Genomic DNA, 27,626 nt, shown 5'->3' with positions numbered 1-27,626 from the left:
ATTTGGAGAAAAAATCATTCTATTTATGGAATTCATATCAAATTAGGAAAGGAACAAGCAAAAATTTATTTTGTGATTTGAAAAGAGACAAAATTAGATATTATTTCTTTCAACCTCATTATTCTTCTAATTTCTTTCTTCTTTTATTTTGCCTTGATTTTTTGTATCTTTAATTAAAGTTTATATATATTTTCTTAAAAAAGAATTTTAAAAGATGGTCATATTTAGTTCCTTTCTTCATCAATGCTATTAATCTCATAATTAGTGTTATTTATATTATTTTCTTAATAATTTTTCTTTCTTTCTTTTAATTATTTATTTGAAGAAATTAGTTATTATAACTTTATAAGAATTACACATGTATTTTTATATAATTGATTTGTCATTTTTAAATTTTTTGGATCATTCTTCATCTTAAAGTTTCTATCTATATGTAACAATAAAGCTAAAATAGAAAATGTGGGGTGAGACCTTCTTAGCAATAAATATTTATTTATTCTTATCAATATTTCTAACATTTTTTGTTATTTTTTCCTTAAAATAATTGTTGCCTCGATTTTTAGTTTTAGTTTTATTTTTTTAGCATTTTCTAATTTTGAAAGACTAAAAAATTTATATTGAAAATTTATAAAATATAAAAAATGATTTATTTAACTCCTATCATCATCAATATTATTATTAATTTTTTTTTCTTCTTTCTTTAATCTTCATTTCATCATTAATGTAATTTATATCATTTTCTTATATATATATACACTTGTGACATTTCTTAGAAGTTAGGATTACTATTTATTTAATTTTTAAAAATTTGAATTCTTTTGTCATACTAAAAACAACATGTTTTATTATAATTGTATTCAATATATTAGTCAATATGTTGTACGAATGAAAATAAAATTATCGTTTCACAAAAACAAAGGTTAAAATATAATTTATTATGATTAAGGAAAGATAAATATATTATTCCAATATCCATAACCATATTTTATACATTAAAAATTAATTGAAACGCTGTAAATGAAAAAGGAATCACCATTTAAGGAATCATTATTTTTAATTTTTTGGATCATTTCTTCTTCTAAAAGTTTCTATCCATATGTAACAATAAAGTTAAAATAGAAAATGTAGTGACATCATTCTTAGTAATAAATACTTATTTATTCTTATCAATTTTTTCTGACAATTTTGGTTATATTTTTCTTTAAAATAATTATTGCCTCGATTTTTATTTTTATTTTTAACATTTATTTTTAATTTTAAAAGATTGAAATTTTATGTTAAAACTTTAAATAATAGAAAAAATGATTTATTTAACTTTTATCATCATCAATACTACTACTTTATTTGACGTTTTTTTCTTAATCTTCATCTCATCATTAATGTTATTTATATAACTTTGTTAAATCACTTATTTTTTTCTTTTTTAACTCTTTTATATATATATATATATATATATATATATATATATATATATATAAAGTTGGATATGTAAATGATGATGTGACATTTCTTAGAAGCTAAGATTACTATTTATCTAATTTCTCAAATTTTTGAGTTCTTTTATCATACTAAATACAATATGTTTTATTATAATTACATTCAATATAGTAAACAATATGTTCTAGGAATTAAAACAAAATTATCATTTCAGAAAAATAAATGTTAAATTATAATTTTATTATGATTCAGGAAAGATAAAGATATTATTTCAATATCCCATAACCGCATTCAATACATTAGAAATTAATTGGATATAACTGTAAATGGAAAATGAATCACCATTTAAGGAAAATAAATGTTTGCAATACCATAATAATTAAGGAGAGAGTAAGATATTATTTTAATATCCTAATTCGGAACTTTAATCTACTACTCAATTAAAAAGAAAATGCATTTAATAACATTAAAAAGTTAATAGTTTAATATTTTTTCTCATTCTACTAATTCAATTCAATCAAACTTAATTTTAAAGATAAAATAACAGCTCCATTTTAATTGTTATCAATATATTTCAAAAAATTATCGTGAAAAGGTTTTTCTTGCACCTTATTTTAATTTTCATATACTATTATTATTTTTCTGTCATTTTTCAATGATTTTTTATTTTGATTTAAAATTTAATGTTTATTCTTAAAACTCTTATGGTACAAATTAAGGTGGAGTAGAATATAATAAATGATGATTCTTCTACTAAATAAGAAGATATAACAAAATTGAAAGGGTGAATTTATTTTTTTCAAAAAAATAGATAGGAAATTCTATTAAGATATCATTACGTCATTATTCAATATATTTTTAATATAAATTTCATCTGCTGATGCATTTGTTTAGTACTCCCTTTGTCCCTAATTACTTGTTCACTTTTCCTTTTATAGTTGTCCCTAATTACTTGTCCATTTTGACAAATCAAGAAAGAACAATTTTTTTACCTATTATACCCTCAATTAAATGACTAATTACTTTGAAAATTGCAGAACTTTTCATCTACTTCATAATTAATAGGGGTAAAATGATAAACTCACTATGTGATTAATTGATTTATTAATAAATGTATCAATTTAAAAGTGGACAAGTAATTAGGGACAGAGGGAGTATTACAGTGTTATTTCACATTACAAGATATTTCTTAGACATTTAAGGAGAATGGTACACCGAAATATATGTTATATATTAAAGGATCAACTTCATGCAATGGAAGAATTTGTTATTAGCAAATATATTTTAACTTATTTGATAAAAAATATATTCTTCCTCATTTAATAGATGTAAAATTTGAAAAGCTTTATTTTTTTCACAATCTTCATAATATTAAAACAAACAATAATATTACAATTAAACAACAGAGTAAATATAAAATTAATCAAAAATATTTAATTTTAATGATCGCGCGAAGTGCGACCAAATTCTCTAGTTTAAAACAAAAAGATAAAATTTAAATGGGTCTACAATAGAATTCCTAGAAATCCAACTTGAAAAATTATGTTAAAAATGGAAAATAAAAAGTGAAATAAATTTAATTGAGAGTTATCCTTCGTCTATCCCATTTTATGTGACACTTTTTATTTCTCAAGAATCAAATAGTTTAAGTTTAATCGTAAATTTGCGTATGGTATCTTCAATTTTTTAAAAATGAAATTTATATATTTGTAAACTACGTAAAAATCAAAATATTATAATTCATAATAATTAATAATTCAAAATATTTTAAAGATCTATGAAAAATTTAAGATCAAAGATAAAGTAAAGAGAGTAAAAGGGGAGAATGGAAAGTAGAAAAAATGGAAAAAAACAAATATATATAGAGAGAAACTGAGGAAAAAAGTCAGAAAAGTAATTATTCATATGGGTTGTTGTATATGTAGAAAGAGACGTGTACAATTAATGAGCGACAATGAATTTTATAGTACAATTTGAAATGATTTGTGTACAACTTTGTAGTGCCATGTTGGTCGTCTAAAGTCTCAATTCTAATAAGAAGTAATATAAATAGGAAGTATAAAATAAAGTTGAATAATTTTACAATATAATTTCTCAAAGTTGGATGACCTTTTGAGTGTTTACTCAAAAATTAAGAGAAATTTAACGGTTTTGGAATTATAAGACTGTAAGGGGAAAATAGATCAATCCATAGATAATATAAAAAACATCTATGTGTTATACATAGTACATGTGTCTTTGTGATATGAGTGGGGTAAGCTTAAGAAAATTACAGATTTGTCCTTGTTGATCCTTCCTAACTCCCTACATAGTACATGTGTCTTTGTGGTATGAGTGGGGAGTAGTACTTGTTTAATGAGGTGGCCCCAATACAGTACAACTTGTATTATCTTTGGTACATCTATTTGATGCTGTGTTAGTCCTTCTAACTGTCATTTCTAAATAAGAGTAATATATATATATATATATATATATATATATATATAATATAAAAGATTATATATAAATTATTTTAAAATAGGAATAAGGTTGACTACGTACCATTTTCTCACAATCTATGATTATATTAGATTTGTTATTGTTACATTTTATGTCATGTCATTTTTAACAATTGTGTATCGAACTTAATGTTATACTAGATATAGGACCCCGTGCCAGCACGGGGCCCAATATATATATATTTTTATTTTAATTTATGTCATATTATGGAATTTGAGAAGTTATTGAAATTTTTATATGATTTTAAAAATATTTTAATTTTTTAGCTATTGTGATTTGTAGTACCTTTTTTTAACATAATTTTGAAAAAAATATTTATTACTCTATTTGTTCTAATTTATGTGGCACATGCAAAATTTTAAATATTAAGCATTTTTTATATGTCTCTTTAATATATTAAGTTGTTAATTATTGTATTTTATTGTACATTTTGAACCTAATTTTTTAATAATATATGTTATTTGCCATGTCCCAATTTATGTGACATTAATTGATAGATTTGTTGGAGTCGAGAGATTTATTTTGTTAATTATTGTAATTTATAGTTTCTTTTCCCTTCAATTTCAAACAATATATGTTGTTAATTGATAGAATACTTTTAATGTAATTTTTTTAAAAAAATATGTGTGACTGTCCATGTTCCAATTTATGTGGCACATGTAAAGTTTTGACAATTAACCAAAATTTTAATACATTTAAAAAAATATTTTTAAGTCGTTAAATTTTAAGTAATAAGTAATTTAAATTGTTGTATTATTTATTACAATTTATAATACTTTTAAAGTAGTTAAAATATTGTACAATTTATTATGATTTATAACACTTTTTTTTAAAATTTATGTCATATTATGGAATTTGAGAAGTTATTGAAATTTTTATATGATTTTAAAAATATTTTAAATTGTTAGCTATTGTGATTTGTAGTACTTTTTTTAACATAATTTTGAAAATAATATTTATTAATCTATTTGTTCTAATTTATGTGGCAGATGCAGAATTTCAAATATTAACCCTCTTTTATATGTCTCTTTAATATATTAAGTTGTTAATTATTGTATTTTATAGTACATTTTGAACCTAATTTTATAATAATATATGTTATTTGCCATGTCCCAATTTATGTGGCATTAATTGATAGATTTGTTGGAGTCGAGAGATTTATTTTGTTAATTATTGTAATTTATAATTTGTTTTTCGTCAATTTCGTCGACTATTTTTTTTATTAATTATTGTAATTTATTGTTTCTTTTTCGTCAATTTCAAACAATATATGTTTATCATATAATCCATTTTATGTGGTACTAATAGAATTTAGAGAGTCAATTAAATTTTGTATATAAGTTTTAAATAATTAAGCTGTTAATTATTGTAATGTATAGTATTACTTATAGTATTTTAAATATATTTAAATATTATATGTTAGGTTTTTTATCCTAATTTATATGGCATTGATAGAATTTAAAGTGTCAAATAATTGTTAATTATTGTAATAGATAATATGGAGTATTTAAGTCATTTATAGTATAGTATAATTAATATATAATATGTAGTATTTAAGTGTTATATTATGGAATTTGAGAAGTTATTGAAATTTTTATATGATTTTAAAAATATTTTAAATTGTTAGCTATTGTGATTTGTAGTACTTTTTTTTTACATAATTTTTAAAATAATATTTATTACTCTATTTGATCTAATTTATGTGGCACATGCAGAATTTCAAATATTAACCATTTTGTATATGTCTCTTTAATATATTAAGTTGTTAATTATTGTATTTTATTGTACATTTTGAACCTAATTTTTTAATAATATATGTTATTTGCCATGTCCCAATTTATGTGTCATTAATTGATAGATTTGTTGGAGTCGAGAGATTTATTTTGTTAATTATTGTAATTTATAGTTTCTTTTTCGTCAATTTCAAATAATATATGTTGTTAATTGATAGAATACTTTTAATGTAATTTTAAAAAAAAAATATGTGTGACTGTCCATGTCCCAATTTATGTGGCACATGTAAAGTTTTGACAATTAACCAAAATTTTAATACATTTAAAAAAATATTTTTAAGTCGTTAAATTTTAAGTAATAAGTAATTTAAATTGTTGTATTATTTATTACAATTTATAATGCTTTTAAAGTAGTTTAAATATTGTACTATTTATTATGATTTATAACACTTTTTTTTAAAATTTATGTCATATTATGGAATTTGAGAAGTTATTGAAATTTTTATATGATTTTAAAAATATTTTAAATTGTTAGCTATTGTGATTTGTAGTACTTTTTTTTAACATAATTTTGAAAGTAATATTTATTACTCTATTTGTTCTAATTTATGTGGCACATGCAGAATTTTAAATATTAACCCTTTTTTATGTCTCTTTAATATATTAAGTTGTTAATTATTGTATTTTTAGTACATTTTGAACCTAATTTTTTAATACTATATGTTATTTGCCATGTCCCAATTTATGTGGCATTAATTGATAGATTTGTTGGAGTCGAGAGATTTATTTTGTTAATTATTGTAATTTATAGTTTCTTTTTCGTCAATTTCAAACAATATATGTTGTTAATTGATAGATTTTTTGGAGTGGACTATTTTTTTTTTATTAATTATTGTAATTTATTGTTTCTTTTTCGTCAATTTCAAACAATATATGTTTATTATATAATCTATTTTATGTGGTACCAATAGAATTTAGAGACTCAATTAAATTTTTTATATAAGTTTTAAATAATTAAGCTGTTAATTATTGTAATGTATAGTATTACTTATATTATTTTTAAATATATTTAAATATTATATGTTAGGTTTTTTATCCTAATTTATATGGCATTGATAGAATTTAAAGTGTCAAATAATTGTTAATTATTGTAATAGATAATATGGAGTATTTAAGTCATTTATAGTATAGTAATTAATATATAATATGTAGTATTTAAGTGTTATATTATGGAATTTGAGAAGTTATTGAAATTTTTATACGATTTTAAAAATATTTTAAATTCATAACTATATATTTCAATGTACAAGATTTTGATAAAATAAAATCTTTAAAGTTAAATTATAATGTTTTTGAAATTTAAATTATTAAAACATATATAATGATTTTATAGAAAAAAATAATATCATATAAAATTAAATGAAAAGGATAATAAATTCAACTTTTACCATGATAAGGTTGAAAAATATTATTTAAGTGGAAGGAGGTGGGGCCCACTTATATATTTTATATAGTAAGTATTGGACATTTGTAATGATTTAATTGGAACAATGGTAGTAAATCCTAGACTCTTCTAATATATAGTAATATAGATAATTAAACAATGTACCAATTGATAATTTAATCATTTATGAAGAGTTTCTTTTTATTTATTTATTTGATAAAATTGATAATATATGAAGAGTTGGAAGTTAAAGATTGAAAATGCATCAATCAAACTAGTCACCTGAATATAGGAAAATATTTCAGTTCAACATGTTTAGTTAAATCTCTGGACTAAAATCAAATTTTGTTTGTAATTGAGGAAGCTAAAGTCTTAATTAATGTATAGTCTTACAAGTGATAAAATAAAAGCAAAAAAATAATTTGGGGAGTAAATAATTGATATTAATGGTAAAAATAAGAAAAAGTAATAATGTAATTTTTAATAATATATTAAAGGTGATAAAATAAAAACTAAAAGAAAGGGACCATATTCGGGAGAATTGAACCCGACGTGAATCGAACACGCAACCTTCTGATCTGGAGTCAGACGCGCTACCATTGCGCCACGGATCCCTAATGATTTTATATTTCAATATAAGAATCACTACTTGCTTATTTTAAATTCGCATATTAAAATTAAAAATATTTATTTTTAAAGGCTTAAACTCGAGATCTTTAGCTTAAAGTGGAGGAATTTCATGTAATATTTGCATGTTTTACCCTTCAAGTAGACTTGTCAAGTTTATGACTAGTGGGGTGTGTATAAGTTCTTTGGAAACTGAAGTCATATCCGGATATAAACGTGGAATATTATGATATGAATAAACTTATGCTTGACGAAAAAAGTAGTTTGTTATGAGAGGATATATCTTTTAGCAATCAAATTTATGTCTAATGAGACACACATTCTTTAGAATCTGAAATCATGCTCAGACTTAACTTATGGAATGTTATGATATGAAATATAAATCTATGTCATGTTTCTAAAAAGTTTGTTCAAACAGTCATTGTTACTCAAAAGTGTTTTTAAAATTTATTGACTTAACACAAATGTCTTCTCACCAAAAGTACTTTCCTGAATAAAAAAAATACTTTTAAAATAACATACATTCAAAATAAGCTTATTTTGAAGTTTGGCAAACATGTTTTTAGTCCTGTTGCATCTGAAATTCAATGATTATGAGCACATAAAATGTAAGGCAGAATCTTATAAATTGATTTCTTAAAATTCAAAAAATCGTTGTTGTAAACTTTGAAACTGGAATGTTATCAATTGGAGTTTGAAGTTTATTATGTCTTACAAACTCCATTAGTTAAAAACATTTTTAGATCATTAGTTTGGTCATTTTAAGCCATGGTAATTTATAATAATATATCGTGACTTGAAAGGACCGAGGTAATGATCTATAAATTTGTTTTCAAGCTTCACAAGTGATTTAATGTATGTATCAAACTAAGTGATTCTGCGACAATATTGGATTGAATTATGATTGGAATGAACAACAATTTTCTAATTTACAAATTCAACTTAAAAGATCAAGATGAAATTCTTTTTTTTGATAGTTATATTGCAAAAGCTTAGAGGGAAGACATTTTGAAGTTTGCAATTGCAGATATTGTACTAGAAATGATAATAAAAAATGATATGAATAACATAATATATATATATATATAACCTTCTTGTGACTATGTTGAAGAATTCTTTCTCCCCTTTGAGTTCTCGAGTAAAAGGGTCCAAGCCATAGGAAAATATCCAGTTTCTCTCGCTACATATCTAGTTTATCCTGAAGCAGCATTTCTCGAAGTAGCATTTCTCTAATTTGAATCGAAAGTTGCTTTTGACTCCTCGCCTTTGAAGGCTGGTTACATCCAATGTCTCCTACGAGGCTGTCTTAAAGTCCTCTTTGTTGGTCAACAGCCAACTAAATCTATACTTCTTCACTACTCGTATAGGGAAGGTGGAAGAAATTTAGTCTCTCTTTTTTTTGGTATATTGCATAGTTTTATATGAATTCTGACATATTTATAGTTATTTAGCGACAAGGATTTTGGCCAATTCACTTTTAAGAGCTCATCTCTGTCTTTATGGTTGAGTAAGGTTTATGATATATAAGGACTTTACAAAGCAGAATGTGTCTGACAAAGAGGATCTTGTTAGGTAAATCATTAGAAGTATACAAGTTCCTAATGTCCCTTAGTGTGAGCCCTTGTTTCCTTTCTTATCATATTGTTCACATGAAAGTCAAAGGGGACATTTCATATGCTACTTAATTAGGTTACTTTGGCAAACTCTTTAGTTGACGAGGTTTTCACATCAAATGATGTTATATCTAAAATATTCAACTCCCTTACCGTTGCAACTTGTCTTTCTTGAGAGCAAGATATGCATTTTCTGGTTTTAGGTGTTTGTTTGTGCAGGTTAATTAGTTCTGTCAAATTGTTTTGTATTTATACATATTATGAGAAATTGATGCTTTAAATTTGTTTGGATCAGCCTTGCTTGCTTTTCTTTGTTATAATTACTAACGTTATATTTTTGGAGATGATGAATACGCTTTCTATTCCATGCTTGTTTATAAAGCTCCACAGTGAGCTTGTCATCTCTTTAAGCTCGTGTACTGGTCTTCTACTCTGATAGTTATTACATTGAAGACACAATGTCATTTACTTGTGTTATTATTAAAATGTACAAAACGTGTTGTGATTTGTCTTGTACACTATTAGTTATTTTATTAAGAATGTAGGTTTATTTATGTTATTATTAAGACAAGGACACAAGTGTTTTGATGTTAAGGTTATGTTTGATGAAGAAGCTTTTATCGGAGTAACTTGGTGTTGAGGAATCCCTTGTAGCATGGTGTTTTGTTTCACTTTAATTTATGCCAGTGTATTGTATCACACAATACCTCCACGAAGGTTCTTCAGTGCATTGATTGCACATAAATGATATTATAGCAGCTTTAGCACAAGCTCTCATAGTTATTAGGGGTGTACATGGCCGGATTGGTTCGGGAGTTTCAAATATCAAACCAAACCATTTGTGTTGGATTTTTAAATTTATAAACCAAATCAAACCAATAAAACTTGGGTTTTTCAACCTCGGATTTTTCGGATTTTTTCGGGTTTTTCGGTTTTTTCCAGTAAAGTATTCATACAAACATATAATTTACTAGTACTTCAAATATTTCTTTAGTTCTACCAAAATACAACTATCTAAGATGTTTCTTAAAAATATAACACAATATGATATGATTAATGACACTAAAATATCTAACAAAAATAATAATAATGAAATCGCATAAAACAAATATTGCAAATTAACAAGTCATAATGAAAATGATCATAATTTAAAAGTACTAAATCATGCTAAAATTAAGTTTAATAAGTATTAGTTACATGACTAAATATTAAAGAAAATTAAAATTAGATTATGTATTTTAATTGTCTAAACCAATGTAAAACTAAAGAACAAATATTCAATATTATTGTCATTCTTAGTGTTGAATGGATTTTCTTTTTGCATTAGTATTAATTTGATTTTGATTTAAGCTTTATTATAATTTCCAACATCCGTGGACTATAATCTTTATTGGCCCATTCATAATTCTAAGTTTCAAACTTGAAATAATATATTAAAAGATAAAAACTATGAAAAAGTATTAGAAATATTTAAAAATTATATCAAAGTAAATATTTTTATGTATAAAATAAAATTTTAAAATTATATATATAATGTTAGGTTGGTTTTTTTTAGTTAAAACCAAACCAACCCAAATATAGTCGGGGTTTTTTTTTCAAAATCAAACCAAGTCAAACCAAACCACTAGTCAGATTTTTTTCCAGGTTAACTCAATTTGCGGTTTGATTTGATTTTGTACCCCCTAATAGTTATATAATTATTCAGCGAATAGGTTAAAGGCCTACAATGCTTATAAACATAAGCTTTTGTTTGGCTTGTTACTAATAACTCTTGGATTAATTTCTATTAGCAATGAGTGCGAGAATGAGTGGACATTTCTAGTACTCTAGCGTTTATAAGATTTTCCAATGCTACGTAATGATGAAAAACACAATATGATTCGTCAAAACCAACACACTTGTTCTCTTTCTATTAACAAAAAAGTTAAAAAGAAACAAAATAAGGTTAAAAAAAACAAACATTTTTTCACACCCCTTTTTCGAACAAGGAGGATTTTTTTCCAATTTAAGTGACGGTATTGATTAGGGATTAGTTTTTTAGAGTCAAAAGAAAATGACTCTTCATTTGGTTTGTGAAACAAAAGACCGAGTAAGGAATTATGTTGACCAACGGGAAGACATTAGGCACCCCTCGAGTCCCGTGTTTCTAGCACTGTCGTTTTTACTAATTTATACTTACTTTAAACTAATTTTTGGATAAATTGTCTACCGGCCCTAAATCTTCGCATGTTATTGTTGAAATTCATTAATCTCAAATCAGATGCATAACTGTATTCTCGATTCTTGACATATAAATAGCTTAAGAGCTTAACGATTTTCTTCTCTTGATTGCATTTCCTACCATTCTTTGTCTATGAATTTTAGTTTACCATATAGAAAATTAATTTGGTCAAGATGCATCACCGCATCGTTGAATCTTCTTTAAATGTCTCAAAAAGATGTGCAGTCACATTCTTTATTGAAACCCATTTTCATTTATTACTTTTTGTTTTTAATAAAAATAATACTTGTCTAACATTAGAGGTATGTATTCGTCTATTGCAAATTTAAGATTACTATTTTTTTTTATCTTTTTTTTTGCATTTTGGATTAATTTGCAACTCATCCTATTTCCTTATTGTTGTTTTAATTAATTAATTTAAGTCTATAAGCTATAGATTTAGACAGAGCTAATCTTATAAATATCAAATGTAGAATTGTGTTAATTTAGGTAACGTTTTGTAATCAAAGTATAAGACTCAACTCAACACTTTATTAACATAAAAATCTATAAAGCAATGCAAATATTACAGCGTATTCTCCCCAACCATTTTTTTTTTATGAATAAAAAAAATAGCTTGATTCTAACACCATTAAATAAAGACAAATCAATATGAAAACAATATCCAATTGAACATCTATATGAATTAAATATTCATCACCCTATTTATATTTCTTTGACAAACAGTTGAGAGCCTCAATACATATTTTTTTTAAAATTGTTTATTCATAGAAAACAAGCTTTGAAATTCGTTAGAAATTATCCGTAAAAAAATAAGTTAAAAGTTAATATGTTTCTCGCAAAATAACTCATAGGACATGAATCCTATAAAAATGCTTAGACGAAAATACCTTGGATAACCTACTAATTACCATAAACATGTCATTCCTCTTCTTCATATTGATATTCCCTAAAGAATACTTAGAACTCAATATATGTCATTCTAATATATATTTACAAATCATAAACACAAGCACCAAAAATAAAAATAAAACAATGAATAAATAAATAAACGAATTCAAAGTTAGATATAATAGGGGATTCAACATAGAATTAATATATAAAGGCCGAAATAATAATAATAATAATAATAATAATAATAATAATAATAATAATAATAATAAAACTTATCTTAAATGATTTATGACCGAACAAATTTGACTTACGTTAAAAAAACATAGAAGTGTTTTATCAAATAAATTTAGTAAATATAAACTTACTAAATTAATAATATTTAAGTATTAAAAATGGTATAAAATTTTAAGTGCGATAAAAAATCAGGTGTATACACACTTCACTTGTACTTTTCATAACAATCAGAAACAAACACTTCACTTGTGGGCTTTGTGTTTTTTGGTTCCGGCTTTTCTTTTCTTCTTCTTAGCAACATCACCAATTGTACATTACTTTGGGGATAAGCTAATCTATACATCAAACTCTCTTAACTTTAGCATAATCCTTATCACCCCATTCAACGCTCCATTGATTCTTAATTTCAAAGTACTCAACTTCATTCTTAATTCCCCATCCTGTAATTATTATTACTGAATGTCCTTCGTTAGGGTCCTCATCTCCAACAGGTCCCATATACACTTCCTACATACAATAATAGAAATCAAAAGGTCACATATAGACTTTTAACATACAATAATAGAAATTAAAATAAAATTGAGTTAATGTTGTAATTATCTTTACAGTAAAAAAATGCAATTAAATCAAATATATATACATATCATTTGAAATGTATGAAACTCTGAAGTGCTCTAATTGCTCCAACCATAGGGTGTTGAAACAACACTTCATTAACATCTTCTGCAATCACCAAGTCCTCAAAACCTCCCTTATTGAGAGCAAGATTTGTAATTTTTGGTGGAGGTGTTTGTTTGTTAAATTATTTTGTATTTATACATATTATGAGAAATTAATGCTTTAAATTTGTTTGGTTCAATCATGCTTGTTTTTTTTTGTTGTTAGAATACTAATGTTATATTTTTGACATGTGATGAATACCCTCCCTATTCCAATGTTGATTATAAAGTTCCAAAGTGAGCTTGTCATTTCTTTAAGCTCGTATGGTATTCTACTCTTGTAGTTATTACATTGAAAATGCACTGTCATTTACTTGCATTATTTTTAAGACGTGAAAAAAGGTGTTGTGATGTGTCTTCTACTCTTCTAGTTCTTTGAGATAATTTATAAGCACACAAAGTATATGGATAATTTTGATCCTTTCCTTATAAATTGAAATTGACACTAGTCGAATTGGACTCGACACTTCTGACTATAAAATAAATAACTTTTTTTCTTATAAATAAGACTTAAAAGTGTATTAAAATCGATATTTATGTACTAAAAATTAGGTGCTATATTTGCAATAGTATTCCATTTATCACCTGTTGAACTATCTACCCAGCAAATTATTGAACATATGCCAAGAAGGTTTAATTATGCATAAAATGGATGGTATTAAAATTGATATTTGTATACTAAAAAATAGGTGCTTTATTTGCAATAGTATACCATTTACCACTGTTGAACTATCTACCCAGCAAATTGTTGAACATATGACAAGGTTTAATTATGCATAAAATGGATGAGAAAGAGATGAAATTTATGAGTGTTATTATGGCTTCCATATTGATACTCTTTATTATGCAAAAAAATTGATTTGTTTTGAAACACTACCAATCCCAAAAGAATGACTAGCTAGGACATTATTTTTCTGAGCCCTTCCAATGATGTTATTTTCTCATCTTTTAAAAAATATTTTAGCTCTGTCTAATTGGATCAGTTCATATTTTCCATGCAATTCATGAGTTTTTACATTGCATGGATTAAATCAGAATAACATTATTTTAGGGATCAAAAATATCAATTACAATCAATCATTACTTGGGCTAGTAGTCACATCGGGCCAACCCTCTTTTTTATTTTTTATTTTTTATTTATATAATTAATTTAATTTAATGTATTAATAGAAATATCTACAAAATAATATTATATGATATACAATTTTTTTTTTATCTTTGACATAAAGTGGTGAAATTTAATAACTATTGACATAGTACCATTTAAATTAATGGAGTTATTAATAGACAAATTGAACATTTAATAATAAAAAAGATAACTAGCTAAACTGACATTTTAATTATTGCTTAAGGGCCTGTTTGGATTGGCTTTTGGCTTATGACTTATAAGTCAAAAGTCATAAGTTAGGATTTCTAACTTATGACTTTTGGCTTATTTTTGTTATTTTGACTTAAAAATAAGTGCTTATAAACACTTTTTAACTTTACCCAAACACTTCAAAACTGCTTAAAAACTATTTTGGCTTAAAAACACCTAAAATAAGCCAATCCAAACGGGCACTAAGCCTAATAGTCCATCAATCTTATTTTGGATCCATCCATAAAATATCCCCATATCGATCCACTTAAAGATATATATCCCCATATCGATCCACTTAAAGATTATTATTTTACAAACTTAGATCGTTATCTAAACTTTACGTATTAAATTTCAAACTTAAGTAACTAACGTGATTAGCGTTGAAATAACTATAAACATCCTGTAGACAATAAAATTCGCGTCGAGAAAATAATAATCAAGAACGGAAAAATTATCGCAACAATCGTTTTATTATTTCAAAGTGCGAGTGTTACAATCTCTACGATTCCTCTAAATTCGCCTTTTCGAATATAAATTCAAGTGCTCTTGAGCTTGTTCTTGAATTTTGTTCTTGCTCTTGGACTTTAATCTTGGATTCAAGGGCCTTTGGAGCTTGTTCTTGAATCTTTGATGAACTTGGACTTTAACTTTAACTTTATCTTGATCTTGAACTTAATCTTTCTTGAACTTGATCTTTATCTTGATCTTGAACTTGAACTTTATCTTGATCTTGACTTCTAGTTGAATCCAAGGACTTCGAGCTTGATCTTGAATCCGGCGGTCTTGATCTTGATCGTTCTTGAACTTGAACTTTATCTTGATCTTGACTTCTTCAAATCTTCAATTCTTAAACTTGAACACTTGAATTCTTGAACTCTCGAGTTCTTGAATTCTTGAACTCTTGAGTTCTTGAATTCTTAAACTTACAGTTTGTAGAGAAATTTGTGGCATTTGATCCACGAGATTTCTCTAGCTTTTTTTTTAGAATTCTTCATTCTCTTTTCTGAATTACGAGGACCCCTATTTATAGTTTTAAAATAGAGGAGTTGTGACTGGAAGAGGACTCCCTTCGACCATCAGATTTAAGTGACATGACATATGGGCTTTATGGAGCGGACTTTAATTAAATCTATATTTATTAGATTTAAATAATTAACTCAATTATATTAATCCATAATATTTATTTGGACTAATATATTCATAAATTTAATATAATCCAAATCATTTTATAAATTTATATTTAATAAATTTTAAATGACTACACATCCATCAAGAATTTATCAAATAAATATTGTTATCACTATTTGCCTAGATAGAAAGTCTAAACTTTGCAACTAAGAACGATTGTAGAAACTTTTATAATTTTTTTTTACAAATTTTAGATCACGATGCATAGATTATTGTATAATTGAATTTAAATACAAATTTTGAAAGAGTCATACTTTATGATCCAATCCCTTCGTTTATAGCTAGCTATTACGAAAGCTGATCATTAGGACTCTACCATATCAAACTAATATCGTCTTCTATAACATCGACTTCTATCAGTTACTCTTCTAATAGTTACTTGAGACATTTTCTTATTCCCTTCTTACCCTGAAAAAGTAGAGACAACTTAGTTCATAATCGATAACCATCTTTCAACTAACCTAGCCTCCTCCATCCGTCAGGACCAATAAGGGGTACTACAAGATTATTCACTTGTTGTCCATTGACTGAAAGGGATTTTTTGACCAAACTAAGCCATTATATAAAGCAATTCATCAAAATAATATGTTTTTCTAAAATTTTACAAAACTAGTATAAATGTATTGCATAGTAACGTTTTAGGGTATATTTTATTTTTTAAAAGCTGACGGCACGTTACTCACAGTAACGTTTTACTTCTAAAACGTTAACTCACAGTAACGTTTTATACTTCTTTGAGTTAGCTATTTTTCCTCTATAGTTCTAAGTTGTTTCTTTAACTTTACCGTCATTTTGATGGGAAAATGCATAAGTACCCCCCAGCCTATGTCCAAAATCCCTGAGATACACCTAATCTTTACTAAGGTCCTATTACCCCCCCCCCCCTTCAAACTTATTTTATGTATAATTTTCTACCCCTTTTCGGCCTATGTGACACTATTCTTGAAAAAATTGTCAACACGCGCTGGGCCCACAAGATAGTGCCACGTAGGCCAAAAAGAAGTAGAAAATTATATATAAAATAAGTTCGGGGGTAATAGAACCTTAATAAAGATTAAGTGTGTCTCAGGGATTTTGGGAATAGACTAGGGGTACTTATGCATTTTCCCTCATTTTAATAGTAAAAAATTTCCCTTTACAGTTCTAAGTTGTTTCTTCTTTTAACTTCACCTTGCATGTCCTTTCATTCTAATTTCTATGGTGGCCTGGGGAATCAAAGTAAAGTTATTTGCTTTACAGTGTTGTCCGCCTACTTGCCAGTGAACCAAGTCCCATATTGTTAAATGGAGAAGGGCAACGAAATGGGCCTGTTTCTTTGATTTCGAGGAGTGGTTAGCCTTTAGAAAATTATCTCATGCCAAAAAAGATTGATTATTATTTGAATTATATTACAAGAGCTAACTGAAACGAAATTAACATAATTGGACATCGACGTACAACTAAAAATTAATACAACTGCACTAGTAAAAGACTATCCGCTTTTAGTAAAACGTGACTAAAAGTCACGTATTATAAAACGTTACTATGAGTAACGTTTTAGGAGTAAAATGTTACTGTGAGTAACGTTTAGGAGTAAAACGTTAGTGTGAGTAACGTATATCAACCTAACGCCATCAATTTTTAAAAAATAAAAGGGATAAGACGCAAGTACCCCCTTAGACTATGACCGAAATCTCAGAGACACACCTAAACTTAACTAGAGTCCTATTACCCCCCTAAACTAATTTAAAATGGAATAAATACACCACAAACACTGACATGGCATAGAAAGTGTGCACACTCTCTTGAAGGTAAGTGATAAGTGCACATATTGGACACATGACATTTTTTGATTGGTAACTTTATAATTAGTTAGTACACATATTTATTGATATTAAAACCTATATATATATAATTATTTTTATTTCTTTCTTTGTAAAATATTTATTTTAATTTCTTTTCACTTTAAACTTTTTTTTTAATTAATTTATTATCTTTTCACTATTAATTATTTTGAAAAATTATGTGTATTTTTTTTAAAAAAAAGTGTCCTTTAATTTTAATTTATGTTTTATTTGATTTTCTTCACTTATTTTGATATCCGTTCAAAATTAACTTATTTTAAATACAAGACATTTGGAATTAAATTTGAAATCAAATAAAAAAGAAAGACAAAGAAAATAAAATCAATAGAAAAATAAAAGAGAAAAAATAATGAATGCGTAGGTAAAAAAAAAGTTTCGATACAAGGTAAAAAATGTGTATTAACTTAATTTAAAGAAAATAAGAATATTTTTTAAAAATTAAAAATTTAATTTTTTTTAAAAAATTAAGAATTTTTTAATTTTTTTTTTAAAAATAATTTTAATTAAAAAATGAAAAAAATAATAATTTACACACGTGGCGGGAGAGTATGTACAAACACAATCAACTTGGGTGGTTGAAGGTGCCACGTCAGCACAAAAGGTGCACAAAAATATGAAAAAAATGAGTTCAGGGGGGTAATAGGACCTCAGTTAAGTTTAGGTGTGTCTCTGGGATTTCGGTCATAGTCTAGGGAGGTACTTATGTCTTATCCCAAAATAAAATATACCCTAAAACGTTATTGTGGAATACGTTATACTAGTTTTGTAAAATTTTAGAAAAACGTATTATTATGGTGAATTGCTTTATATAATGAGTTAGTTTGGTCAAAAATTCACTGAAAGGCCTGATCTTAGGCCTGACTAACCATCCACGGATGAACCCTACGGAGGAACCCTTAGGTTTTTGGGGAAGTCGCCAGAGAAGTAAAATTGCATTGGAGTTCATCAAGCTAAGCCCCAACAATGTTGAACACTAGCCAAATCTGTATTCAAATACAATCCACTCATTCATAAAGTTACACTCCCTCTGTCACTAGGCACAAACGTGAGACTTCCTAGCACGAATCTGAATTTAGTCAGATCCAATGTAAAAACCGAATATCGCATGAAAAAACAATCAAATAAGTTGAAGCATAAGATACTGAAGGTAGTAAGCAATTTCTAAATCAAGAAGCTCCATTGCTCCATATATTCAAACAAATGGTATATTATTCAATTCTGTTGTATTTCACAGTTCACTCAACTACACTCATTTAACTTTGAGAAGTAATAAAAAAAAAATTGTAAGAAAATCGGCTCGTTAGGCCGATATCGCCCTTACTATGCCTCACCTTTTGGCTGAACGAAAATTCTGTGTATGCTACTTAGAGCTGCTGTGAAAATGCCATATATCAGAGGAGAAGATGTGTCCTTGAGCGACTAGCTAGCACCCTAGCTATCGACCTTTAAATAAGCACGTATGAGGAACATGGATATCGATGAGCAAGATCAATGACATTGTTGGAAAAAGTTCGATCCCCTTAAATTGGGGTGTTTTTTCTTTTCAACTATTCATCAACAGTGTGTTGTTTGCAGCCCTTAGGTCCATAATGCTGGGAGCTTCGCTTCACCGTCTTTCCACAAAGGTAACAGTAATGATTCTGACATGCCCAGCAGAATATGTGATTGTTATTACCAACCTGTGACCATGACAACAAAGAAAAAGGGCAACGAATTAGCTACAGTGCTATACAGAAAGAAGGAAAATGAGGAGGATACAACTGTTAAAAGCAATGGTGAATTCAGGATTTATACGTCGTGGGTTCTAAGTCCAAAATGTACGTCCTGATGTGTATATTTAACTCTATCTATTCTTGTTTTTCACATATATACATAGTGTTTGAGTCGGAAGCCGTGAATTTCACTGAACCCGCAGCTTCTGTTAGATTTTCCATCAGTTCAGAGGCTGGAAAAGACTTGAAACTAAAAGTTGATGATGACAAGGTTACCGTGTTTACTACCCCGCTTCCACGCGTTCCCACTTCTACACGAATCAATATGGTAAAAGAAGGATAGTTGGATGTTGATAAAATTATGATTTCCAGCATAAACTCTATGTTCAGTCTTCTAGAGAGTAGTTAAGATAAGATGACTCTGATCGTTGCTTCTATGGAGCCGAATGTGAGCGGATAGGTATGAAGTCACTAGACTGAAAAGAGAGGGAACAACCACAAAATTGCACCCCGAAACTACATGAAGCCTTTCGGATTGACCTAGAATATAGGCTTACTTACTCGGGCGCTCTATTTTACTAAATGCCCTCATCATTATGTGAATGAGCTGTTACTCATTCTCCATGAACATTGCAACTTCAAATATCAAAGAGGTGTGCTACGACGCTTTCTAGAAAAGAACACTGAGCACCTATCTTACCTTTACGTTCATTTGGCGACAATTAGGGCATGGATGAGCACGATTAGGAAGCATTTGAGCTTGAATCTGACCGATAACTTGGCGAGCATTAATCCTCTCTTCCCACATCTGAATTGCTTCTGGTGGAAAAAGCTCACATTTCCCATCCCTTCAACAAGAAAAACGCTCCTCAAGTAAAAATACAAAACAAAATCTCAAGGTCATAAACTGAGGCCATATGTGAAGCAACCTATACCAACCTGAAGTGCTCATATCCATCAATCGCCTGATTACAGCGATAGCAAAAGTATGCTCCACAGTTATCACACACCATTTTATTGCAGCCCTCAGTTCGCGAGATAGCCATCTTACAAGAAGGGCATTGCTTCGCAGAACGATGAATTTCCCGCATGCTGAGAATGTCATTAATCATTTCTTTCTCACGCTGTCTTTGGCTATCTTTCAATTGAGATGAACTCTGTCGCTCCTGATTCAAGAGACAAAAAACACAAGAATAAGAATACAAACCACAAAGTGCCTTCAAATAGACAATTAAGTAACTATAGTCTTGAAGTGCAAACAGCCTCATACAAGAAAGCTACCCCAAGTAGACAAAAAGTCTTTAACACTTGATGACTACGATCTTGTACAATGAAACCAACCCAAGTAGAGCAAAAAAGATTGTAGCACTTGATTGCCAGCAAGGATTAATACAGCTGACACCAACTTGCTTGGGATAGAGGCGTAGTTGTTTTTCTTATACTAGGTTGTAATCAGGTGTGGAAGAAGTTCTCGAAACAGTCCTGAACCATAATATTCTAGTCATTAAGCGAAAGGTGCAACAAATTCAGGTATTGAACTTCTTTTTGTTGATTAGTACTAGTTTAGGAATTATGACGACCGCACTCATATTGGACCCGGCCACGCCCAAACGGGCAGGCTGGGCTCATGCGACGCGTGGCGTTGTTGAGGAATCCCTTATCACAAAAAAAAGGTACTAGTTTAGGTATTGAAATTCATAGCAGAAAGAGCAGCAAGATAGAACCCATATTGTGCTATCCTAAAGCTTGTGCGGTCCTGCATGTTCAACGATATTGTGCCATCTCTAGCAACAAGATAGAACCCATGTCAACTGTTGTTGATAAAGTATGGAAATTCCAGAAGGGACTTCGAGGAAGAATGCAATGGAATACATATTGCTTACCTCATCATCATTTCCAAATTCATAGTGTCAACTGGTTGAACTATAGGGTAATTAGTGAGGCCAAATGTTTTACTGTAGTATGTTGCAGCCAAGATAGATTTAACATATAACATAGTATAACACACATTGTTGGCCCCGGGGGTTGGGTGGTGGTTGGAGTTTATCATGTTCCCTGTTAGATTTTATTCAGGACAGCATTCATGATAAGTTGGAATTTAACAGCCTCTACCTTCTCTGTACTGACCCATGTCCTCATGTTCATACTTGTATTAAAGTTGACTGATCAGTGTTTTTTTTGGGATAATCATGGTGTCCGGGCCAGTTTTTGCGCACCTCGACTAATTCCATGGGATACCTGCCACCTTCCACCAGCAACAGGATACCTTACTCCCCCCGATAGACCGTCAACTCGATAGACAAGAAAAGAATTTGAAGCATGATAGCAAGAAAATGTGACAACAAAATAGCAAGATACAAAGCAAGTGAAGTAACATGTATTAACACACATAAAAGAAAAGGAACAATGCGACTACTTAATAATATTACTAATAAGGAGAAGCGTAGAGGAGGAAAAAAGAAGATACAGGAGAAAATATTGAAATTATGACAAAACTAATACCTGCAAAATAAGAAGCTTCATTTCTGGTGTCATGCATATAACTCCAACATGACGCTTCTCCTTGCACAGTGTACAAAAACTAAAGAAGCATTTTGCACATTGGGCATGCTGATCTTCATCCTCGATGCATACTGTTTCACATCTTGGGCAGTAGCAGACATCCTTCATTGATTCTAATGTTTTCTGTAACATCAATGATTCCCAGCGCTCAAACTCCACTTCACCAAGTAACCGCTTTAGCAAACCTGGAGGAATCATACCTCCACATTTTGCCTCGGGGCACAAAAGCTTGGTGATTGTACCTTCCTTGACATGCATGTCGGAATAAGTTTTCATGCAATTCCAGCAAAAAAAGTGCTGACATGGCAACCTCACAAACTCCATACCTGATTTAAAAAAAAAAAAAGCTTCAGCAACCATTACCGCTTGAGAGGTTAATGGATATCTGATTTCTGATAGCGTCCACACTTGGAACACTATGGATCCTATTTAGAAAGCCTAATTGTAAGAATGAGGATAAACCACAGAATGTTATGTAGTTATTGATCAGAAGAGAAGAGAAAGCAAGTTAAAATTTAAGATGACTTCTGAAGTGTCTATTAGGAGGAGGAGTGTCTATTATGAATAACTATCTTAACAGATACATAAAGGTATTACAAAAGCCTTTTTTTGGTCTCCTTAATATACACAAAATCAGATTTGTCTAACGATTTACTTCTCTTCTTCCTCCCAGAATATTAACACCGTGTTTTGGGGGAAATTTAAATTTTCCTGGACCTAAGTTTCATTTCGCTTAATAAAATACTGAAGGAATTCTGCCACAAACCCATGCAGCAAATAAGGACAAAGATCACTTTATCAAAGCCAACAGATTTTCTGTTTCCCCAAAAAAAATAAAAAATCTCCAACAATCTTAAGGAATTTAAGAGAATTACTGTGGGTTGGCTGATAGAGAAAAACAATTCAAAATGGAAATATATTGGTCTCTCTAACAATGAAGCAAACTATGATAATAGTTCACAACTTCGCATCCTAATATAGCAATTATATCTAAGGCATTTAGCAAGATATATAATGAAAATTTAGACATATTGCTTGAGGCATGAGACATAAAACAACTGCATATGAAGAACTATCAACAGTTATTTATGTAAGATCTAAAGATAACTTTCCTGATCCATTGGCTAAAAGACTCTCAAGAGGTATAAAATGCACTATAAGTGGTTTGTGTCTAAGGCAATTTTAATTGATCAATAGTAACAGAAACGTTTCCTTTCTTATTGTTCAATAGTACTAAGATTTGAAAGGTAAAAACAAGTTATAGTTTATGACAGTTAGCACGTACTGAAAATTATATTACATAAAAAAAAGTGAGTACATAGTTACTCATAATGAAGAAAAAGAGTTTGGACTAAGAACCAAGGAAGTCAATGTTAAGGACTTGGGTAAACTTCACCTATATAACAACAGAAGTGGTGCCACTTCAATCAAAGTTGGAATACAAAACTTTGTAAGTGTTCATAAATTCAGGAAGTTGCTAGAACGAAGCCGTAATACAGTGTTAGTGCCAAACCTCTTGGTGAACACATTCTAAATTTGATCTATCTGTATAAAGCTTTTTCGTCCTGACACTAAAGGGACTATGGTTTAATAGAATCTTATCTAACCATCAATTTTGACAAGGTCTTGAAAAGCTTATATAAGTAGGGCGTTTAAGTTGAAAGACACCTACAGTATCATAAATCTTAAGTGACTACATCAATCACCGAGATAATATGTCAGATGGTCACTCAACTATGGACTTTTTTCATAGAAAGTCACTCAACTTTGAATTTTTTACTCAAAATTCACTCAACTATGGACGCTTTTCACAGAAAGTCACTGAACTTCGATTTTTTGCTCAAAATCACCTAACTATAGGGTCTTTTAATAGAAAGTCACTCAACCTATTTAATTGTTTTTTTCATTAAAATTTGCTTACATGGAATCTAATTTAAAAGTACAATCAATTTTATTTACGGGTTACAATGTATCTAATTAATCACCCACATTGATATCATTATGATATTTATCAAACTGTAAATATTTAAAGTTTCCACTTGCATCGTTTTGTTGAGGTGACACGTTATATGTTCAAATTAAAAGACAAAACACAAAATTTATGTTATTTCACTCCAAGATGACAAATAGAAACTTCAAATTTTCACAATTAAAACGTAAAAAAAAAAATACTTTGTCAGCTCATTGCTACAGTAACTTCTTTTTTTTCATACTAAAGTGACAATTTGTAATGAATTGAATTAATTAGATTCCAGGTAAGCAAATTTCAATGAAAGAATCAATTAAATAGGTTGAGTGACTTTATGTGAAAAGAGTCCATAGTTGAGTGACTTTTGATTTAAAAATCAAAGTTGAGTGACTTTTTGTGAAAATAGTCCATAGTTAAGTGTCCATCTGAGATATTATCTAAGCAATCACCAACTAAGGGGTAATTAGTAGTGTAGTACTGTAGTTAGTGATTGTAAGAGAAGAGAAGACAAGCTTAACTTTTAACATAACTTTTAAATGATTTTTTACTCTATTTCCATATAAAAAATTACTATGCTTGTTGGTTAGATTTCAGCTATTAACATATAAAGGTTAAAATATAATAACCAAGGAGATAATGGTAACGAGTACCAAATATAAGCATGTGAATCGACCACAAATATCAAGAAAATGAGGGAGAGTCTGAAATCTGAACTGGTTACAGATTCTTTGGCATCAATAAAGTAATAGCGGCCAACAAACAAAAGTTACCCTAAAATGGGAGAATCTAATATATTGTCATTAACTGAGTTAAGTTGTTAAAGTTTAGTTTCTAAGTTCCAGGTATAGTAGAATCATCCAACGTCTTTGTACAATATACTATTGTAAACAAAATAAAGCATGAGACTCCAAAGTACCAGGAAATTCACTGAAACAGATGCAGCATTGATGAATGTTTCTACGGAAATTCTCATGGCGCTGTTCCTCGTCATAGCTCTTGAGTGAGGGGATATCAACCTCTGGTGAGACAGTTCCTGAAATTGCACGCCTATCTCCGATATGACGCTCAGCACAAAAGCCTAACTTTATTTCTTGATCAAACTGCAAATGAGAAAGAGAAGAGGCATGCAACCACTCCACCCACTGGTATAAAACCTCTTGACCTAATTGTTCCTTCCATATTGAATCAAGCATGGAGCAAAAAGAGGAAATGTTTGTTGAATTCAACCACTGGACAGAGATTGTAAAGAGAGGAGCAAGGTGGCTCGGATATGATTTAGGTAATAAACACGTCAAAACAATTGGTGGTAGATGCTCAACTTTGAGGGAGTATGAGAACTCAGGCGAACTATCATCTGGTATTCCAAGAGCACCAGAGGAATTTAGATTTACAGACACCGTCAGCTCATCAGGAACTTCAATATGTACATGAATCTGCAAGAACAACACGAAATGAGGTTTGGATTTTCCAGAGCAAAGCATAGTTTATCAAGGCTCTACAGAACCTGAAAGGATCGTAGACCATTTCGTCTATCAAGAACAAAGACATTGTCACCGAAAATTGATTCCAGAGCTAGTAACTGCAAAGAACCATGTACAATGTCAAAATGTTTTTTACATAAATCAATAAACAGAAGGAGAGATGAAACAGAAAGAAATTGAAAAATAACCATCTCAGTGTATCACACTATTGCAAACTCAAAACACCAAGAAAATACTAATATTAACCATATTGCTACGAACATTTAAATTAATCTTAATGAAAAAGAAAAGGAAACAAATTTGCACTCATACCAGATTATTCAACTATTTATTCGAAACTAGCCCAACCATAAGAAACCAGGACACACTGATGCATATAGCATTTTTAACGATATCCCCACTCATTCAAATCAAATAATGACTCAATTATAACATTTCCACACCAGATACTACTCTCAGTGCATTGAAATCCTTAACCTGTACCAAAACATACGTACCTGGGGTTCAACCTTTGGGTTTCCGATTCAATACACCCAAATGTTCAGATATATATGTGAAAAAGCACAAACTTTCAACAAACATCAAATCTGAGTCCCTTATTTCAAAAGTACAATGAGTTTATAACTAAAAAACTTGAAGCTAAAACCCATCCAATTTGACCTGACACGGAGCTTAATGTTCATTAGGCTTATATTTTAGAAGTAGTACTTAAACAATATTAACTTAATGATTGCAAAGTTAGTGTGATCCACAAATATCACATAAGTGAGGCGGGCTAAGATTCCATTCGAAGTAACTTATTTAATGTTTGAAACTTTATGTCAGCCAAAGTTTGAATTTTGAATAATACTCCTATAATGAATTTGAATTCAAGCACCATAAGCATAAAATTGTGTCAAATATTCGGAACAGTCTTAAAATGGAAAGAATCATACTTTCAAATAGCAAAACGTGACAAGTAAAAGTGAACGAAGAGAATATATAAAATGGAGCACATTCAATCCAGGCTAATAGGCTTTACCTCATCCTCTTGTGCTTGATCATTGATTCTAAGCTGTTCAGTTGATAATTCCGGCTCTTCAGCACCCAATTGCAGCTCCTCCAGCCTTCTCCAAACATCATCAACACCAGACCCCTCTACTTTTTCTACACCAGCACCATTCTTTCCCTCCTTGTCACAACTTAACTTTTCTTCCATTACACAAGAACTCAAAACATCCACCACCTCTCTAGAACTTTCTTCATCTTCTGATTTCTTCTCGAAGTTACCATTAACACGACTATTCCGGGGTACCCTTTTGGAATTCCTACGATTCTGATGGGGTTTTAGATCTTTTTGATTAAACTCCGATATAGGTTCTTGTACTTTTTCCCTTACAGACGAAACCTTTACATTTTCCCCTGAAATCAAAGAGGATGAGGAGGATAGTTGTGACCCTTCTGGGTAAATTGGATTTCGATGGGGTTTTCGATCTTCTCGAACAAACTCCGAGATGGGTTCTTGTACAGTTGCTAGTACAGACAAAGCTTCATCTTTTTCACCTGAATTCAAAGAGGAAGATGATAATTGTGACCCTTGTTGTTCAATTGGAGATTTGATTACCCAATTTTGATTGGAGTTGCGACGAGAATAATGAGCTGATTTTGCTCCTCCTCCTCCTCTGCGGCCTCCTCCTCTTGAACTGGACATGGCTTTGATTGAACTCCTCTGAGCTGAATATTCCAATTGCGGCACAGAGATTTTGAGTCTTGCTATTTATAGCATTTTTGAGCTTTTGCCGTTGATGAAAACGGCGGCTATTGTAGTTAGTTGAGGGGACAAATAGGCGTCCATTCGTACAAAGTTGAGATGTAGTTTTTGCCATCAAATTTATATTACCTTATCACGTAACTTATGTCTTGGAATTTAACTTGAATTGCGAAACTTATATCTTGTGTTTAATTTCTTTTGTCTTTGTGCATAACTTGAATGATTGAAATGCAAACATACATGCGTGAAAGTAAACATCATATGAAAGTATAGTCTTCACAAGGCCATACTTTCAAATGTAAATGTCGGAAGTCATCAAGCTTTAGACGCGATTATATG

General features: G+C 29.1%; 2 protein-coding genes and 1 non-coding gene across 3 annotated transcripts in view; 1 reads left to right on the top strand and 2 right to left on the bottom strand.

Annotated features, from left to right (window-relative positions):
- Positions 1–27,626, top strand: part of LOC125814483 (NADH dehydrogenase [ubiquinone] 1 alpha subcomplex subunit 6-like) — a 520,085-nt gene that overhangs the window by 6,539 nt on the left and 485,920 nt on the right. The window lies entirely within an intron of this gene.
- Positions 7,656–7,727, bottom strand: TRNAW-CCA (transfer RNA tryptophan (anticodon CCA)). The gene has a single exon. It is a non-coding gene; the product is annotated as a tRNA-Trp (tRNA).
- LOC125814709 (uncharacterized) lies at positions 18,976–27,227 on the bottom strand. The gene is made up of 7 exons (XM_049494179.1): positions 26,559–27,227; positions 25,561–25,635; positions 24,973–25,489; positions 22,028–22,413; positions 20,465–20,691; positions 20,226–20,373; positions 18,976–19,492 (listed from the first exon to the last, which is right to left on the bottom strand). The coding sequence occupies exons 1-7, from the start codon at positions 27,225–27,227 to the stop codon at positions 19,361–19,363; spliced, it is 2,154 nt and encodes a 717-aa protein (XP_049350136.1). The 3' UTR covers positions 18,976–19,360.

This window comes from Solanum verrucosum, unplaced genomic scaffold (genome assembly GCF_900185275.1).
Source record: "Solanum verrucosum unplaced genomic scaffold, falcon-dt-bn FXZP01000268.1, whole genome shotgun sequence".
NCBI lineage: Eukaryota > Viridiplantae > Streptophyta > Magnoliopsida > Solanales > Solanaceae > Solanum > Solanum verrucosum.
Note: the sequence above shows the minus strand (reverse complement) of the source record. Positions and strands in the feature narration are given on the sequence as shown.